This window comes from Tachysurus fulvidraco, chromosome 23 (assembly GCF_022655615.1).
Source record: "Tachysurus fulvidraco isolate hzauxx_2018 chromosome 23, HZAU_PFXX_2.0, whole genome shotgun sequence".
Taxonomy (NCBI): Eukaryota; Metazoa; Chordata; class Actinopteri; order Siluriformes; family Bagridae; genus Tachysurus; species Tachysurus fulvidraco.
The window spans coordinates 2,186,003-2,206,002 of NC_062540.1; the positions used below are offsets into that span (position 1 = coordinate 2,186,003).

Below are 20,000 nucleotides of genomic sequence, written 5' to 3' on the forward strand. Positions count from 1 at the left end.
GAGAGAGAGAGAGAGAGGATGTTGTACACACACAATGTTTACACTATGATCACAAATTCATACAGATTTTCGAATCTGTAATCTTTCCTCATTCACAGTGTATAAATAGGGCAATAAAATTACCCAGACGGGGCTGTGGTGAAACTGGGGGTGAACACTCCTCCACTCCACCTGCTGGGGCTGACCATCTAACAACAACATCAAACTCACCACCTGAGGAAGAGAGGGGTGGGAGAGGGGGGGCAAGAGAGAGAAAAACAGAGAAGGGGAGAGAGAGAGAGAGAGAGAGAGAGAGAGAGAGAGAGAAAAACAGAGAGAGAGAGAGAGAGAGAGAGAGAGAGAGAGAGAGAGTAAAGTCCTGCACATGTTTCTACTGTGATATGAACATTAAAAGTCTGGTCATTAGAAGAGTCTCACGTTAACAGGTTTGGAGAAAGCCACAGCGACTCGCTCTCCCTCTCTGCTCACATACACACAGCTAATCAGCTCCTCACGCTCCGCTAGCACAGGGACCAGGGACAGGAAACCCAGTCATGTCAACATCATCCACAATAAGACAGAAATCAATGTCCCCCAACACACACACACTCAGTGACACCCCCACTCACACACCCGCCCCACTCACTCACACGCCCGCCCCACTCACTCACACGCCCACCCCACTCACTCACACGCCCGCCCCACTCACTCACACGCCCGCCCTACTCACTCACTCACACGCCCTCCCCACTCACTCACACGCCCTCCCCACTCACTCACACGCCCCACTCACTCACACACCTGCCCCACTCACACACCTGCCCCACTCACACACCTGCCCCACTCACTCACACACCCCACTCACTCACACGCCCGCCCCACTCACTCACTCACACGCCCTCCCCACTCACTCACACGCCCTCCCCACTCACTCACACACCTGCCCCACTCACTCACACGCCCTCCCCACTCACTCACACGCCCGCCCCCCGCACTCACACCCCCTCCCCCACTCACTCACACGCCCTCCCCACTCACTCACACGCCCCACGCACTCACTCACACGCCCCTCCCCACTCACTCACACGCCCCCTCCCCACTCACTCACACGCCCCCTCCCCACCTCACTCACACGCCCTCCCCACTCACTCACACGCCCTCCCCACTCACTCACACGCCCTCCCCACTCACTCACACGCCCTCCCCACTCACTCACACGCCCTCCCCACTCACTCACACGCCCTCCCCACACGCCCTCCCCACTCACTCACACGCCCTCCCCACTCACTCACACGTCCTCCCCACTCACTCACACACCCTCCCCACTCACTCACATGCCCTCCCCACTCACTCACATGCCCTCCCCACTCACATACCTCTTCCCAGGAGCCAGCGGTAGTAGAACCAGACGCTTTGGTCACTCGGGTCCGTGAAGACAGCATTCTGCACCAGTTCATATTCTAGACATAACAGAAGTAACATTTAGTGTTATGCAAAAAAATAAATAAATAAAAAAATAAAATAAAAAAATCCTCATGAATTCGAGACTGTTTGGAAGCCTAAACATGTTTATTATTCAATTGTTACATTTTTTAATAACTTTTTATTCAAGGTTATTTTAGATACTTTGTGTATAATGTTTGTGTACACATGTGTGTGAGCTCTGACCTTTGAGCAGCTGCTCCTCACACACCCTGTGTCCATGTGTCTGAGGCGAGGCTGTGCGCCCAGTGTGTTTTTGGCAGGCTGATTCCGGATCAGATGTAGGCTGTGGGTGTAGCAGGGGCAGCAGTGTGCTCCGGTAGTGCCAGCTCGAGTAGTTGGAAAAGTTGGACCCGATCAGACGGTCTGTAAACTGGAGCTCCTGTTCCACTGAAACTCTGGACGCCTTCACCACCAAGCGGCGATAATCCCAACAGTGAACTGAGTGAGAGAGAGAAAGAGAGAGAGGAGAAGAAGAAATGGACATTAGGACCTTTTTTTGGTTGAATAAATGACAACGCATAACGATTTACATGTTATGTTATGTAATGCTAGCAGCGCTGCTGGCTCTGCCCACACATGCTATTTCAATTTGAGCAGACAACAGAAAATAAAAGTTCCTTCTTTCCACCATCCACTTCCTTCCCCTTCTCTTAACACAATACATCATCTCTCTCTCTCTCTCTCTCTCTCTCTCTGTCTTCCTCTCATCCCTCTCGCTCACAGTTGCGGTCGTCCAGGCTGAGGCAGCGGTCACACAGGCTGAGCTCTCTTTTCCAGTCGGGTCTCGGGAGGCGGGACGACACCCAGCCACGGTGATGCCAGCTCCCGTACGACTTGGGGTTCACTTTCAGACACGACTCGATGAAGAGAAGCTCGGCTTCGTACAGCTTCTGCATCTCCTCCTCCTCTCTAGACAGAGTGCGAGGCAACAAGGTTTAAAGAACATGCTTTCATTAAATACACCAAGTTTGCTGCGAGCTGTAGTTCTCTCACTTGACAGTCTCCAGGTGCAGAAGGATCTCTCTCCTGTAGTTCCACAGCGTGGCGAAGTCTGGGTTAGAAGCCAGGAGCTGCTGCGTGAGCTGGAGAGCTTCTTCATCCAGCTCACTATTACTCCTCTGAGCAAAGATACAGAAAGTTATACGGTTAATATTATAAACCTTTAAATACATAGATTATATTTTGCTGCTGGAATAACAGCTACCAAAACACTGAACACTAATTAGGTTCATGATTATTATTATTATTATTATTATTATTATTATGACTTATCATTATAATAGATTTTATTATGGGAGAATTTGGATTTTCTCGCTTCATGACTGACCTTTTTGAAGATGGCATCACGAACCGTCAGATACACTTTCAGCTTCTTCTCTCGCTCTTTCCTCTTCTCCTCTTCCTGCTGAGCAGTGGACTTTACCTTTACCCGACCGTGCTGTGCAAGACAGAAGGAGTAACAGAGAGTAAATATGACAGAACAGGTGGAGAGAGAGACAGACGGACATAGAGATAAAGAGACAGACAGAGAGACAGACAGACAGAGTGACAGAGAGAGAGACAGACAGACAGACAGACAGAGTGACAGACAGAGAGAGAGACAGACAGAGACAGAGAGACAGAGAGAGACAGACAGACAGACACACACACACACACAGACACACACAGACAGAGAGAAAGACACACGGACGGACAAAGAGAGAGACATACACAGACAGACAGACAGACAGACAGACACACAGACAGATAGATAGATAGATAGATAGATAGATAGATAGATAGATAGATAGATAGATAGATAGATAGATAGATAGATATACAGACAGACAGACAGACAGACAGACATACATACAGACAGAGAGACAGACAGACAGAGAGACAGACTGTAAAGCTCAGGTCACATCAGATGTAACTCACCATGGCTTTACACAAGCTTCAAGTCTGAAAGAAAAAATAATAAATAAGAATAAATCATGTACAGAACTCAGTGCAGCTCAATGCGCATGCGCGAAACCACCCAGTGTGTTTCTGCATCTTTAGTGATTGGTGTAAATGTAAACTCACGTTACAGTAAATAATGTTAACGTGTAATAAATAAACAGGGACACTTTATTAAACTGTCAGTTCTGTTTAAAGCTGACTCACTGACACACTAACTCAGGCCACTGAACGGAATGGAAGAAGATTTTAGACTTAAATCTCACCGTTTAATGCTGTTTGCTCTCAGACCGACATACACTGACGTCTCCAGCCAGTAGACTACAAATTTCAGCTACTTCCGTCTCTTTGCGATGTCGTCACTTCCGCTTTATTTTCCGATTAAAAGTTTTATTAAATGTATGGAATCTATGTTGGTTTTCTTTATATTCTTTTCTTTTTTTAACCAAAATACAACAAAAAAAATTAATAATAATAATAAATAAATAAGTAGACTAAATAAATAATAAACACTTTAGAAACCGTGTGAATTTCCGTTGTGTAATTTCTATACGCTAATTTATCTTGAGTTTGTTTTATTTTACTAAACGTACAATTTTATATGACGGTTTAATCAACTTAAAACATAACTATAAAAAATTACCAAATGAACCATTTACTGTCTGTCTTTGGTTTAACACATCAGTTATAACATGTAAATAATAACAACAAAATTCAGACAGAACTCTCTCTCTCTGTGTCTCTCTCTTTGTCTGTGCGTGTGTGTGTCTCTCTCTCTGGGTGTGTGTGTCTGTGTGTGTCTCTCTCTAGGTGTGTGTGTCTGTGTGTGTGTGTCTCTCTCTCTCTAGGTGTGTGTGTCTGTGTGTGTCTCTCTCTCTTTCTCTGGGTGTGTGTGTCTGTGTCTCTCTCTCTCTCTGGGTGTGTCTGTGTGTGTCTCTCTCTCTGCGTGTGTGTGTCTGTGTGTGTCTCTCTCTAGGTGTGTGTGTCTCTCTCTCTCTAGGTGTGTGTGTCTGTGTGTGTCTCTCTCTCTTTCTCTGGGTGTGTGTGTCTGTGTCTCTCTCTCTCTGGGTGTGTCTGTGTGTGTCTCTCTCTCTGGGTGTGTGTGTCTGTGTGTGTGTGTCTCTCTCTCTCTCTCTGGGTGTGTGTGTCTGTGTGTGTCTCTCTCTCTCTGGGTGTGTGTGTCTGTGTGTGTGTGTCTCTCTCTCTCTCTCATTTCTCTATCTCTCTGTGTGTGTCTGTGTCTCTTTCTCTCTCATCTCTCTCTATCTTTCTCTCTCATCACTCTGTCTCTCTTTCTCGGTCTGTCTCTCTCATCACTCTGTCTCTCTCTCTTTCTCGGTCTGTCTCTCTCATCTCTCTGTGTCTCTGTCTGTCTCTCATCTCTCTCTCTTTGTGTATGTACTCTGGACTCCGTCATGATCTCCACGACAGGAACATTTGAAGCACAAGATGGTGCTAAAGTATTTCTAATACAGTATCATCATCCTCTCACAAAGCCTGTATCCCGGTCAAACCCAGATATTTAATCCAAATAAACCTGTGAACTTCGTGAGAACGCTTATTTACAGACATAAACTTTCTAACACTTTTAATATATTATGAGCTTTTTTAGAAAGCAGTTTATAAAATAGCCAGATTGAGACAGATGTTGATGAAAACATTTCAATTCCAAGCATCTGCTTAACAGAGAATCCTGAGGTAACAGGTGCAAAGCGAAGCCATATAAAGCATCTATAGATGATCTTCACTTACAATGCAGCAGCTAAACGAACCATTACAAACATTTTATTCTTTGCTAACAGTTTTTAACAATCCCTTCTTTATTAGGTTTAGTTTATATGAAATAACTGAGCTGTTACTATAGTAACGATACCTTATTAGAACACTCACTGTGCTCTTCTTAAATCTTTGAAGCACCACATGACCATTGAATCGTGTCATTCATTTACTTGTCATTTGTTCAGTAGAAAGTTGTTAATAATTACAACAACAACAACAAAAGCATTATATTATTCATTATGGTGTATAGTTACAACAAAGCAAACACAAATCTGGTTATTCCTAGCAGGCACCTATAGTATCTGTACATGCAATTAAACACAAGGCACACAAGTGAAGGTCCAGAGCTGGTTTGGGAAATACGAACATGTCTGTAATATGTGAATTATCCTGTTATGACAGAAAGAGCGTTAATACCTGTAATAATCTGAGGCTAATGTCAGTAATAAGTCAAAGTTTTTAGTCACTTAATGTTTCAACCGATTGACTATATTAAGGCTTAATCCTGTTCCAGTTCTAAAAACCAGTCTCAGTCTCTTTGTGCTTAAGTTTCTAGTTTTATATTTTAGTGAGTAGCCTGAAAAAAAAGAGGACAAGAACCGCAGTTGTCTACGCTGGAGCGCTAAAGCAGGCACAATGGTGAGATCTTTCCTCGGTATGAAGTTATCGTTAACATGTTTAAACAAATCTATACGCTGCATTAATTCTGCTCCAGTGAGGTCTTCTCTAATCACCGACCGGGTCGGGACTCTTCCATCCGAGTGTGCACACGGTGAAGTAGTTACGCAAACAACAGTGCAGAGATTATTACAGACCGAACGACAGGAAGTCAGCGGTATGAACTGTAATGGTAATATAGTGTAATGTACAAATAAAACAGGAGGTTAATAAGTACAGAAGATGCCATCTTGAGCGTAATGTGTCCACTAAATACAAACAGGAATGATCAGCTTCGTCGTGACACTGAGCGAAACTTCAATTGTACACCATGTCAGACGACGTGTCCGTAGTTTATTAAGGCACTGATACTGGAGACTCCAGTTACTATAGATACGACCGAGTGTTAGAAAGGGTGAGAAACTAATCCTATAATACCTTCTGACACAGTTATATCAGAATTGTTGAAATGTAAAGATAACGGACTTCTTCTATAAACTTATAATCACAACACAAGTAAAAATTTCTTCCTGATATTTTACGAAAGAGATCTTTTAATTTTTTTTTGCATGTGAACATTTGAGGAAGCCAAAATCAGACCCCGAACGTCGAGGAAGATGGTGTACAATGGCTCGGACCCTGAAGCGTCCCTTTAATGGATGGCATCTTCACACAACTCGAACAATGTGAAGCCAATCAGAGAGCAAACGTTTCTCATGAATCCTGAGCCTGACATTATGTTCAAGCTGTATGAAGAGTGCTCCGGTTCTCATGGATCCCCCTTCAGTCTGACCATTTCTTCTATTACAGCCTCACACACTTGAGACAGGTGGTCTCTCAGCTTGTGAGTACCTGTCCCAGGTGTGTAGTCTGTAAAAGAAATGAAGGCGGCCCTTAAAACTGATCATAACTGCGTTCCCTTTAATCCTGTAACAGAGACTCTGAGTGCTTGGAGAAAAGGTGTGGGGGAGATTAAGGCATTAGGAGGATGAGGAGAGGGTGTGTGAGGCTTTCTGATGACGCGATGCTCAGCAGCTGGCTCTCTCATCCACTATTGTGAAAGTCTCCATAGGTTTTTTGCTCAGGTCTCGAATGTCCTCCAGGAGGCTGGTGGGAGTCAGGACGTGAGTGGAACCTGCACGGACGGGACAAAAAAAACAACGTTCAGACCCATGGACCTATTCTAAGTCTTTTGCTTTGTTTGTTGTGCCACGGCAGGACAGACTGGTACAGGTATGTGCTCACCGATGATAACCTCACAGGACTTGTTGGCTTTGGTGACCTCGTACGCACAGCGCATCTCCGAGTAGCTGACGCCGCCCAGGATGAAGATGATGAGGCGGGAGCCGTTCCTGTGGTCGTCCGGCGAGTTCGGCTTAGGTTTCTGCCTTGCGCTGAAGAAGAGGACGGATATGAGGGAGAATCGGAACATTTTTAGTTTACAGATAAACCGAGACCGACTGATCTCTTTTCGCTGCCACGTAAATGTGCTATAAAAGATTCCACACAATAGCAGACACGTCGGTTGGGCTGATGATGGAACACACTTCATAATCATTTACTGACTGGTTTCCTGCTCACACTGTTATTGGAACAATTCACACTTGCACGCTTACCTCACGACTCTGTGAGCATGAAGGAGAGAATGAGAGAGATGGACGTGAGACACGTTTACGGTGTGTATCATCGTTAAAATACTGGCTTAAAATACTGGCATTTTGTGCCGTTTGCACCGATGGATATCGTGATCGAGGTCATGGGCGTTATCACTTAACAACACATGATGGCGAACCTGACCATCTCAGCCTTATTAAGAAATTAAACCTGACTCGCCCTGTTTTGGCTTTAACGTTTAACGTATTTACTTTATATTGTGCCTGGACTTTATTTCCAGTTTCATATTTAAAAGCATGGATTAATAAATGACTGGTCCCTGGTTTACCTCACAGCCCGGGATCCGTTCCACGCCGAGGGACACTCGGACTGGTGTGGCCAATCTCTTGTGTCCAGCTTATTCTCCACCACATCCTGCCACACACACACACACACACACAGAGGAAAATGAGAGACGCTGTTTCTACGATACAATTTCCTTGTTTGCTTTTTTTTTTTTTTTTTAACATAATCTCGTTGCACCTCGTATCTTCACACCCGTCCCAGGTGATATGCTGAATAAATAATTTTGTGATTGTGTGTGATAACCAGTTTCTCAGCTTCTCACTGCTGTAGGATTAAATAAGGCTGATGAGAGGTACTTGATATGCGAGATAAATCGGCTACGTTACCACACCCTCGGTCTCTCTGGACCTGTGTCCTGGTTCTCAGCACCATCACCACATCACCTGTGGCCAATGCTATCTGACGCTGGGCTTCGAGCTAAAAGCACAAGCTAAACTTTCTTACAGCCACATTTGCGCCACGGCGGAACTGAATTCTCGATTCTGATTGGTCGGACGGCATTGGTTCGTTTTCTAAAACAGCAGAATTTTTTTAACACATTAACACATACTTATATTAATATTTTTCCCCTCGGTTGTTTTTCTTCAGTCTCTAGCTCACCTCCATCACATCCTTGATAACTGGCGTCCATCGTGAGAGGTTATACGTCTCTTCCTGAGAGCGATCTCTTCTAGACGACTTCCGGAAAGAGAACAGACTCGACTGCGGAAACACGGAAACATGGAGGTGAAGAGACGCTGCGTTTTGACGGCGTCCGCTTTTATGAACGGTTTGTTATGAAAGCGTGTGTGAGCCTCTCTCACCGAGCTGATGATCGGCACCCCTAACTCTTTCCAGTTGTTGATGTACTCCGGCTCGTGCTCGATCTTCACGTGCTGAATTAACTTATTCAGGTTCTCCTCGGTCGTCCCTGCTTTCGGAAAATCGCACGGGATAAAAAAACGGTATAAGCGTAAAACCTGAATGTCTGTGTGATTAATTCTGTATTTGGTTTTCATCAGACATTTAAGACATTTACATTAAAGGCGGGGTCTCAGATTTTTGAGTAATGCTTCAGAAAACCGAGTCGGGCCGAATAATAAACAAAAATCAAAACAAACGTGTAGCCAATGAGCAGAAAGGGGCGGGGCTTGTCAATATACAGCGGAGAGAGCGTTCAGTGCGCATGTGTGATATTAGCAGAAAGCGGTTTTAACATCGACATGGAGGATAAAAACAAAGAAAGAAAGAGAAGAAAGACTTACGATAAGGACAAGAAGTAGGACGTGTTAATATAGGATCAGCTTTCCAGCGCTGGAGAGAACTGAAGGAGCAGGAAGTCGGCCACATATTCACAGGTTGGAGTTTCCCGAGTCAATAACTCCTGAGCTAAACGCTGTTACTACACAAATAACACCTCTTTTCTATCGTAGTGATGTAGAGAGGCAGCTACAACCGCGTTTTGTGTAGTAACAGCGTTTAGCTCAGGAGTTATCGACTCGGGAAACTCCGACCTGTGAATATGTGGCCGACTTTACTTAAGACGCCGAGGCGCTTTTTTCCTTCTCGATAGGTGAGTAACGTTGGTTTTGCTTTGTTACACAGAACTAATATATGCCTTTGTCCTTTACATCATTATGCTTGTGTGTGATAAAGTCACATTTCTGCCTCGGTTACGTATGTATGTGTGGGCGGAGCTATCGATACAGGGGTGGGACCCATTTGGGTTAGGGGCGTGTTTGTTTTGGTGATTTCAAATGTCAACATTGGCTTTCAAAAATCGGAGACCTCACCTTTAAGGGTCAGGGTTGAAATGTAAACAGAGATTTAAATGCCAATGAATGGATTTTAAAAGAATGAATTTTAATTAAAAACTCATCATAGGGTTTGAAGCTCTTTCGGGTCATTTGTAAATCTATTTAAATCTTTTTCTACACAGATGCCAGATGTTCTGGTCTTAAGCAGGGAGTTAAGTCTTGTTTTTTTTTTTTACAGTGGAGTCGACGCACCGTTGAGGCTGAAGATGTAGAGCAGCACGGCGCGGATCTTGTCGTGGATGCTGTGTTGGTGCAGCAGGATGGGCAGCAGCGTCCTCATGGGGTCCTTCACCTTCTGACCTTCTACATCAGAACCATTGGCAAGGTCCTACAAGCACGGAAACACACGCTGAGCACAAACAGGGACTGATTCAGCTGGAGGAGGGTTTTAGTAAAGCTGTGTTCAATATGTTCATTAGACTGGAACCTGATCACGTTCACAGCTACTCTGCCTACTGACACACCAACACTAAATACTGCATTAACACTGTGTTGGTTCTGTAGGGTGTGATTATGTCAACATGTAATAGTGCCGTCTCCTTATCTCTCTATTACATATTTTACCCTCTCTATATTTATTGAATATTTTATAAATTTATATGTTTCTTTATATATAAATATATAAATAATATGTAGAGAGAGAGGGAAGGGAGAAGGAGAGAGAGGGGGGGAATAGAGGGGGATGGGGGAGGGAGAGGGGGGATAGGGGGGTCGGGGGACGAGAGAGAAGGGGGAAAAGAGAGTGAAGAGAAAGAGAGAAAGAGCAGAGAGAGAGGGGAAGAGAGAGAGAGTGAAGAGAGAGAGAGGGGAAGAGAGAGAGAGAGAGGGGAGAAAGAGAGAGAGGGAAGAAGAGAGAGGGGAAGAGAGAGAGAGAGCTTTTCCTCTCTCTCTCTCTCTTTTCCTCTGTCTCTATCTCTTTTCCTCTCTCTCTCTCTCTCTCTCTCTCTCTCTCTCATGCACCAGGAAACAGTAATACGACAGAAAGGCAGAAGTCCAGTGGAACGGCAGCTTGCCTATTTTTATTACTTATGACCTTTTTATATCATTTCCAAATTCTTAGTCCACTGTTCAGCTTCTTCCCAGCTGCGATCTCAGAACACGATTTAATCTGCTACCTCACTTTAAAAACAAAAACAGAAAAAAAAAAAGAGTTTGAGGTTTATGGAGTGCTGCTTAATAAAAACCTTAAAGTTACCTGCTCCGCTTTGCACAGCTTCTCCACCGAGCTCTGGAACTTGTTCATGCAATCCTCCGCTAGAGAGAGATGAACCGTTTTCTGAGAAGAGGAAGAAACAGAATCAGGATAACGAACACGATTTCACAGGAAAATCGTAAAAACCTCACCAACAACAACAACAAAAAAAAGCAAACAGAAAACTAACTGCGTACTAAATTATATACTGCATGCGATGTATTGAAGAGCACCGAGCTGCAAAGAACTGATGCTAAAGAAGCCATTTTAGAGCTCAGACAGTCATCCGGTGATGTCCGGTGGGCCGCTCGTATTATTACCATACCGATCACGCTAACAGTGCAGAACGTGTAGCATTCGAGACATCGCTATACTCTACATGCGTCCTGGAGGATATCATGTGAAATGCTTAAGGTCAGGGCACGGCACTGACGCCACGGATCACATCTCAGCAGTGAATGGAAATCTTCTAGGAAGTGTACCACAAAACCATGAGTGTGTCATGTGAATATAAGGACAGCAGTCCCCAGAGACAGGGCCGGGCATCAGGTGTTGCCTACCTGAGAGACCTGTTTACGGAAGGAGGGCATCTTCTTCATGAGGTCTGCCAATCCTCCTATCGACATCTGAAATGGAGAACAAAAGCACACAAAAGTCTGAAACGGTACACAAGGAGCATCTAAACCCCAATGAGATCCTGTAGGAGAACAAGTACGCACCTTCCCATCCGGCTGCTTCTTGTGAGCAGAGATCTCCTTCACCAGCTTTGGAATTTGCCTAAATTATAAATAAATTAAAAGAAAGTGTTGAATAAGAAAAGTGTTACTATAAGGCTGAAAGTGGAGGCTATAAAACGCCTTGTGTCCGTTAGCGTTAGCGCCCACTGCAGGACTAAAGGCTGGTGTGTTGGGCGACTGCTGCAATAAGTGAAACACTTCTGAATCATTTGATACCTGCTGTATTCGAGTCATTTGAGTTTGTGTAGCTACTCACGCAGTGACCTCAGCGATGTGCATGTGTCGCAGTCTCATCCATAACTCGTCGCTTTCATTCAGTAAGGCTTCTTTTTCTGATCCGTCCTTCCCTTTGTACCTGGTGCACACAAACCACAGTTCAACTGACATATGTTTTAGCGCTGTGCTGAATGACTCACTGACTGGGCGACTGACTGATTTGATGACTGACTGGACGACTCACTGATGACTCACGACTCACTGAATGGAAGACTCTATGGACAACTCATGGACTGGATGACTGACTCATTGACTCACTAGATGACTGACTCACTGACTGAATGACTGACTCGTTGACTCACTGACTGGATGACTGACTCGTTGACTCACTGACTGGATGACTGACTCGTTGACTCACTGACTGGATGACTGACTCGTTGACTCACTGACTGGATGACTGACTCGTTCACTCACTGACTGGATGACTGACTCGTTCACTCACTGACTGGATGACTGACTCGTTCACTCACTGACTGGATGACTGACTCGTTCACTCACTGACTGGATGACTGACTCGTTCACTCACTGACTGGATGACTGACTCGTTCACTCACTGACTGACTCATTGACTCACTGACTGGATGACTGACTCATTGACTGGATGACTGACTCATTGACTCACTGACTGGATGACTGACTCATTGACTCAACTGACTGGATGACTGACTCATTGACTACACTGACTGGATGACTGACTCATTGACTGCACTGACTGGATGACTGACTCACTGACTGGATGACTGACTCAGTGACTCACATACTGACTGACTCGTTGAGTCAGTCACTGAATAATCTAAAAATAATTTACTCTCTGTCTGTCTCGTCGTCGCGATATAAAACGTAAAGGATGACGTTACCTGTAGGTGTCATTGTTGATGGGGATGAGGTCATAAGCCATGGCCTGGTAGGTCAGCTCATGCAGTATCGGGCTCACAGGGTCAAACCCGCGGTCGATGATGATTAGCTGAGCTTGTGTCTTTTCCTACAGCATAGAGGTTACAGACGAGTAAATGAAAACAAGACAGAAATAACGAGAAAGAAGCAGGGAGAATTAAGTGTAAAGACATAAAGCCCACCTTCTTCTTGCTGCTGTCGTCCAGCTCGTAATGTCGCACTAGTTTATTGTCGACGAGCTCGGCCAGCAATTTGGTGCAATCCAAAACCGAATCCCTGCAGGAAGATAACGGCTAATATTATCGTTCGTCTTACTGAAACACTCTGTATATAAAGTATTACTGAATACTGCATCATAAAGGCTGCTAACAGAATGACAGGCAAACAACAAAGTGTTCCTAAATACACAAGGATTATTTCATCATATGAGGCTTTTTCTGACCCGTAATTTAGCTCCACCCCAAACAAGACCCTCTGACAACAGACTTTTCTGTGCAACATCTTTTCAATGCAATTGCTATGTGCCTCTCGCAAAACACATGTTCCTGTATTTTGTCTCACTTCCTGTATCGGACGCCAGGGTACTCGTCCAGGGTGGCGCACAGGCTGACGATTTGATCGGCGATGCCCTCTAGGGTTAGCCCTCGATCCTGACTGTTACAACCGTAGATGCTTTTGAAGGCCTCAGGTTTACCACAAGTAAACACCTGCACAGACACACACACACACACACCTCAAATGTACTCTGAGAAATCACATTGAAAAAGAAAAAAATACAATCAGCGCTTAGAAACACTCCAGCATCACGTGGTGCCATCGCAGGTCCAGTGCGTAAGCGACAAAACACGACACGGTACAATTCTCACTTAGAACTCTGATACCTGGAAGGATTTATTCGTCTTGTTATTAAAAACAACGCGTGGTACTTTTTATGCACGTACGGCTCTGTGTGAGGAAATCGGCGATACGGATTGATGCCTGACGGCGACACTTACGTGACTCTCTAAGGGAAGGAAGGAGAGGTTGATCTCTTTACACACTTTGATGTGTTTTGCACAGAACAGTTTCATCTTGTTGAACAGGTCGTCTGGACAGTCTGGATTTATTTCAAAAGAAAGAAAGAAAGAAAGAAAGAAAGAAAGAAAGAAAGAAAGAAAGAAAGAAAGAAAGAAAGAAAGAAAGAAAGAAAGAAAGAAAGGGGTCAATACGATATTACAGCGAATATGTTGTTTATTGTTTAACGAGCACACCGTAACCATGACAACAGTCTTAGCTGGTTACCAGTGTGTTTCATGGTGAATCTCATCACAGAATACACAAACACTTACAGTCTGTAAAGTAGATGTACGCGGCTTTGTACTTGGGCTTGAGCTTGAAGTCGTTTATGAGTACATCTACACACTGTTAGGAAAGAACACACACACACACACACACACGCACACGCACACACACACGCACACACAAAGACACACTTGATGAAGACAGCATGGGAAAAAAATTTTCACTCATGATTGATATGAGAATAAATATCAGAATGTATACAATAAACACACAAACCTTAGCAGTAGGAGACATGAAGTAGATCGCCTTCATCTCCAGGACCGGCTCTCTGTTTTTGAACAAATCTTCCACGACTGCAAATAAAACACACGCCGTCACCATTATTATTCAAAGCCCCTTGGTGCAGATGTGTAATAACCGCTGAAGGAAATGATACCGGATTACAGCGTTCGAGCACATTGCATACGAGTGTAATACATGAAACCTAATCAAGACTTTTTAACCAAGCAGAGTCGTGAAGCCAACAGCACAGCATCAGACACATCTGATCTCACATCTCTCTCTCTTTCCTTCTTTCTCTCTCTCTCTCTCTCTCTCTCCTTCTTTCTTTCTTTCTCTCTCGCTTTCTATCTCTCTCCTTTCTCTCTCTCTCTCTTACTTTCTTTCTCTTTTTCTCTCTCTCTCTTTCTTCCTTTCTCTCTCTCTCTCTTTCTTTTCTTTTTTAATACATGACAATGAAACCTAATCAAGACTGTAATCGTGAAGCCAACCGCACCGCGTCAGACACATCTGTGCTTCTTGTACTTACTCGTTATGCCTTCAGGCATCAGGTCAGACATTTTGCAGCACGAAGACAGGAGGCGTGTGGTGAAGCTGTCCAGCATCATTATCTACACACACACACACACACACACACACACAGAAGACATGACAATCCAGGTAGTATAACACACAAGACCAAACATTCCATCGTCAGTACTGTAAATGTGTTGATCTTCAGCTTTTACCATCGCTTTGACCATCACATATCAGTGTGTGTTTATTTGTTTGTGTACGACTTAAACATACAGGACGTGGGGACGTGGGGACGTACCCCCCCCCCCAAATCTATTAGAAACCCTGCTGTGTCAAAAACTATAAAAACCCACTCACCTTCCATACTTCTGATTTTTTGCAGTCTGCGATAATAGTGTCCTTGATTTCTGTGTTCGTGCAAAAAAAAGAAAAAAATTATTATAATAAAATAATAATAATTCTAGCAATACACTAAACTCACAAATTCCATAAGTGAAGATTTATATAATGAAATTCATACAAAAGAAGCTGAAAATGTCTTTTTTTTTTCTTCTGCGTGTAATTACGGCTGAAATCTTTTATTTTAATCCCGTCTTCTGTTCAGCATTATTTAAGACCTAAATTGAAGATCACTTCTAGGAATTTTTCCCCTTAACAACACTGCTTGTGTTATGCTTTTAAACGTTTAATAACAGGCTGAACTTGTTTTGAAAACAAGTCCCAAAAAAAAACGTCATCTGCATATTAATAAGCATTAAATTATTATTAAACCCTACAGATTATTTTTCCAGAATTTTTTTCCAGTTTGTTTAAAAAACAAAACAAATTATGAACCAAAAACCTTGAGAGAATCACTGTAACATAAAGTACGAAAACAAATATAATAAAGTTTTAAATCGATTATGCAAATGCAAGCAAGTGAAAAGACGACTAATTTGCATATAATTATGCAAATCTCTAAATACATGCCGATATGTTTAAGATGATTGGGTGAAATATATTGTATACAATTTTTCACGTTTTTATTTAGTTTTTTTTTTTAACCATGACTATAAACTATAAACATTCGATGCATTATATTAAATAATAAACACTACTGAATTCTTTACAGTGTTTAGCAGTAAACTGACAGGTTGGCTTCAGAAAGCCAAGTTAGCCACTTAGCAATGCTAATAAAAGCTAATCTATCGTTAGCATTCAGTGAATCACTGTAACAAAGTACGAAAACAAATAAAATAAAGTATCACGGTTTTACATCGATTATGCAAATGTATGCAAATGGGCGTCTAATTTGCATATATTATGCAAATCTATAAATATATGCCGATATGTGCAAAACGATTGGATGAAATATTGTATAAAATTATTCACGATTTTATTTTTTATTATTTATTTTTATAACCATGACAACTCTGAACATTTGGTGCATTATATTAAATACAGACTGTGAGCTCTAAAACACACAGAAGTCATCTGGAGTTAAAACAGAACAGGAAACTCAACACTGTTTGTTTCCATTACACACAAACTTCCGTATTAATCTTTACGGACATGTTAATGACACCTTTAATAAACCCACACAGTGTCTATAACATACACACGAGCCTGTACGACATGCCGTAACCTTTACAAAGCGTTTAATAAACATAAACACTTACTTTGCCAAACTATTTTCTTCAGCCCGTGTTCTGTCCCTGCTGCCATTTTGATGCGAATACGTAATTGCGTCAGCAGTGACGTCAGCGTCAGCGTGTGCTTGTGCGCGCGCACACGTGCGCGTCTACGCGATTAGCTCGTACGGTATCATATGGTACGGTAGGAGCACGCGCTCGTTTTTTTAAAAAGAACATAAAAAAAATTCCTGCTTTATTTTTTTAACCTGTAAATGAATTTAATACAAACTTTAAGCAATCAAGAAAATAAAGAGCTTTGCAATAATAAAAAGTATTATTATTATTATTATTATTATTATTATTATTATTATTATTATTATTATTATTATTATTTTCGTTTGTATTATTATTATTATTATTATTATTATTATTATTATTATTATTATTATTATTGGTATTATTATTATTATTAGTAGTAGTAGTAGTATTGTTATATTATTATTATTATTATTATTATTATTATTATTATTATTATTATTATTATTATTATTTTATTTATTTTTTTAATTATAACTGATATGAAATTGCATTTACTATAAGAAAATTTGTTTTGAAAAAAATACACATGAAATAATTACTCAAAAATATAAATTGCCTATAGAATGGTAAATGAGAAAGCAAATATAACATGAAAGAAAAACAACATTGTAAATTGTCTTAAAATTATTACTAATATCAATGGACCAAACCTTTTTTTTCATTTATTACAGTGGAGCTGACCGCACTTTGCAAATAAATAATAACAAATAAAAATACATATGGGAAAAGAGAAAAATCTAAACAATTCTCGAAACAATAATGATGTTGCTATAAAATAAATGTTAAATTACACTGAAATAATAAAAAGGAATTAGATGAAGCGAGGAAGAGTCCAATCAATATGCTATAATTAAAGGAAATATTAAACATAAAATACATAAAATATTAAATAAAAGAAAAAAAATCTAAAGAAAAAAGGTTTTCTATTAAGTGGGCAAAATATTTAATTACATTTAATTAAAATCTAATTTTCTTTATTTACATGTTTGACTTTATGATAAAAACACTTATATATAATATATAATATATAATATATAATTATTTAAAAATTCGATCTTCATTTAAAATTGTTATATAGTGTTATTTATGAACACATTTATATATTATTTATTAAACATTTATTTCCATGAAATATTCTAGCAACCCGAATTGTAGACTTTATTCCAGAATAGAATTTCTCTTGTTCTCCTGCCTAAAGGTGTTCAACTCCTTCACCTCTAATTGGTTAGTTTCACCAAAGGGGCGGGGACAAGTTCAGGTATTTTAACAAACTGCAAAGAAAAAGACAACAATATACACGCTGAAGCTTGAGAGGAGAGAAAGAGAGTGCAGGAGAGAGCAGAATATAACACGGATAATAAAGTCAGCTCGATAGAAACCAGGCAGGATTTTGAACAGAATGGGACTCAGTGTTGTGACCTTGCTGGTGTTTTCACTTGGAATTGCTGCACAGGTATGTTTCTAAAAATATCTGTATTAATAAATCTGATGGACGTTAAAAGATTGATCTCTGGTTTGTAAAATTATTAATATTTTGCATTGAATTTTCCTTTTTCTGTTTGCAGAATATCGTGCAAGGTAAGATTCAGGTTTTTTTTTTTAGATGACAAAAATGTTTTGTATTTTTGTAAATACTGGTTTAATAAATAAATAATAAATAAATAAATAAATAAATAAATAAATAAATAAATAAAATTAGAAATGATAATCCATGTAATGAATGAATGAATGAATGAATGAATATAAATGATTTTAATGAATTCATCCCTTTTGCCCTTTCTGTGTTACTGGTGTCTCTGTCCATATTTCTCTCTGTATGTCCCTTTGTGTCTCTTTCCATGTCTGTCTATATTTCTCTGTCTCTCTTCTTGTTTCTCTCCATGTCTCTCTCTTTCCATGTCTCTGATTGTATTTATCTCCGGTTCTCTCTTCTTGTCTCTTTCTGTTTTTTTTTGTCTCTCTCTTTTGTCTTTCTCCATTATCTCTCTGTGATTCTCTCCGTGTCTCTCTCTCTCTCTCTTACCCCTCAGGAGTCGATCTACCCATCAGCCTGTACACAGTCACCTCTAAAAGTGCAGTGTTGACTTGGAGTAAATACGCAGGCTCGTCCTCGTATAGACTCACAGCAAGTCTGCGCAGTTCTCCCAACCAGTCCGTCTTCACCGCCTTCGGCCAGAACACCGTCATGGGCTCTGTCGCCCCTCTGAACCCCAACAGTGCCTACACTTTTAAGGTAGAGGCCCTGGACGGCTCCATGGTCGTGCTGGCGTCTTCCACCATGGATGGATACACTGGTATGTATGTCACAAACAAACAGATTGAAGGAATAATCTGTTTTTTTTGTTTGTTTTTTATTTATAATTCTATCCAATGCACAAGCAACATACCTGCGATTACGACAGATAAGAAGATTTATGTTCTAAGAAAATAAAATACGTTTACTCACAGTTCATTTGTAATAAAAGCCAAAGGGCAGCTGTTGAACGCGTTATTAATGTCATCGTTAAAGGAATTCTCCAATGCTGTTTGTTCGAATCCCTCGCCACCGCAGACTCAGCGTGTTCGCAGTATGTTCACTCTACGTTTTATTACCGCAGACAAAAAAATGAACAAATATATATTTTTACGAAGAATTACAATAAAACTCTAAAGGCAGTTGTCGCGTTCTGTCAGCAATGCGTTATTAATGTCAGAAGAACAAATTAAAGAGGAACTCCAGCATTTTGAAAGGTTTTTACATCCAGTATGTGACCCTGAGTTACAGCTCACTCGTGTGACGTCTAAGGGCACTTGTTGAACACGTTGTTAATTGTGTTAAAGGAATACTCCACCACATCTGTAGTGTAATTCTGTAATTACCCCATACAGTACATACCCCAACTTTGACATTTTGGTGTAAGGGGAAAGCCGAACATTCTGCTTATTTATACCAAGTCTAAGGGCACTTGTTGAATAGGGTCAAAGATGCGCTATAAATGTTCATAGAAAATATATAAGGAATACTCCAGTGTTTAAAAATAATACTGACTCATAATACATTATTAAAGACATGATTAGAAAATTTTAAAGGGACACTCCAGCACTCTGAAATGTGGAAAAAAAGATGCAGCTCACCCACCAAGGGCAGTTCTCATTCTCATACACCTTACTTTATAATAAAACACTAAGGGCAGTTGATGAAGTCATTATTATTATTGTGAATCTGATTCATTAAAGCAGCGGTGTCCAATCTTATCCACAAAGGGCCGGTGTGTGTGGGTGCAGGTCTTCATTCCAACCAAGCAGAAGCCACACCTGATTCCACCTGTTTATTTAGTTGTTCTTGGCTTTTAGTAGACACTGATGTGGCTTCCGCTTGGTTTGAATGAAAACCTGCACCCACACCGACCCTTTCCGGTGGGAAAAGATTGGACACCGCTGCTTTAAAGGAATACTTTAATGATTTTGATATTTCTGTGTAATACCACAGACAAGAATTTCCATAGAGCTAGAAAAGAGAAAATCCGGATTAGGTGTAATA

General features: G+C 41.3%; 3 protein-coding genes across 3 annotated transcripts in view; 1 reads left to right on the plus strand and 2 right to left on the minus strand.

Annotated features, from left to right (window-relative positions):
• Nucleotides 1–57: 57 nt before the first annotated feature.
• On the minus strand, nt 58–3,803 carry rabggta (Rab geranylgeranyltransferase subunit alpha). The gene is made up of 9 exons (XM_047807352.1): nt 3,669–3,803; nt 3,382–3,405; nt 2,792–2,902; nt 2,458–2,582; nt 2,186–2,373; nt 1,648–1,902; nt 1,356–1,439; nt 418–500; nt 58–213 (listed from the first exon to the last, which is right to left on the minus strand). Exons 2-9 carry the CDS (start codon nt 3,382–3,384, stop codon nt 58–60), a joined length of 1,005 nt encoding a protein of 334 aa, XP_047663308.1. The 5' UTR covers nt 3,385–3,405; nt 3,669–3,803.
• Nucleotides 3,804–5,334: 1,531 nt separating this feature from the next.
• stxbp3 (syntaxin binding protein 3) lies at nt 5,335–16,537 on the minus strand. The gene is made up of 19 exons (XM_027160263.2): nt 16,427–16,537; nt 15,126–15,175; nt 14,782–14,863; nt 14,250–14,326; nt 14,021–14,093; nt 13,688–13,788; nt 13,254–13,399; nt 12,875–12,968; nt 12,656–12,780; nt 11,779–11,877; nt 11,505–11,562; nt 11,346–11,411; nt 10,789–10,869; nt 9,786–9,921; nt 8,601–8,707; nt 8,398–8,499; nt 7,781–7,866; nt 7,084–7,232; nt 5,335–6,973 (listed from the first exon to the last, which is right to left on the minus strand). Exons 1-19 carry the CDS (start codon nt 16,470–16,472, stop codon nt 6,867–6,869), a joined length of 1,785 nt encoding a protein of 594 aa, XP_027016064.1. The 5' UTR covers nt 16,473–16,537; the 3' UTR covers nt 5,335–6,866.
• A 1,246-nt stretch (nt 16,538–17,783) lies between these two features.
• LOC125140023 (fibronectin type III domain-containing protein 7) overlaps nt 17,784–20,000 on the plus strand; it is a 10,796-nt gene continuing 8,579 nt past the window's right edge. The window contains exons 1-3 of the mRNA XM_047806833.1: nt 17,784–17,933; nt 18,046–18,058; nt 18,511–18,774. Of these exons, the coding sequence (XP_047662789.1) occupies nt 17,880–17,933; nt 18,046–18,058; nt 18,511–18,774 (331 nt within the window). The 5' untranslated portion in view covers nt 17,784–17,879. The remainder of the gene's footprint in view (nt 17,934–18,045; nt 18,059–18,510; nt 18,775–20,000) is intronic.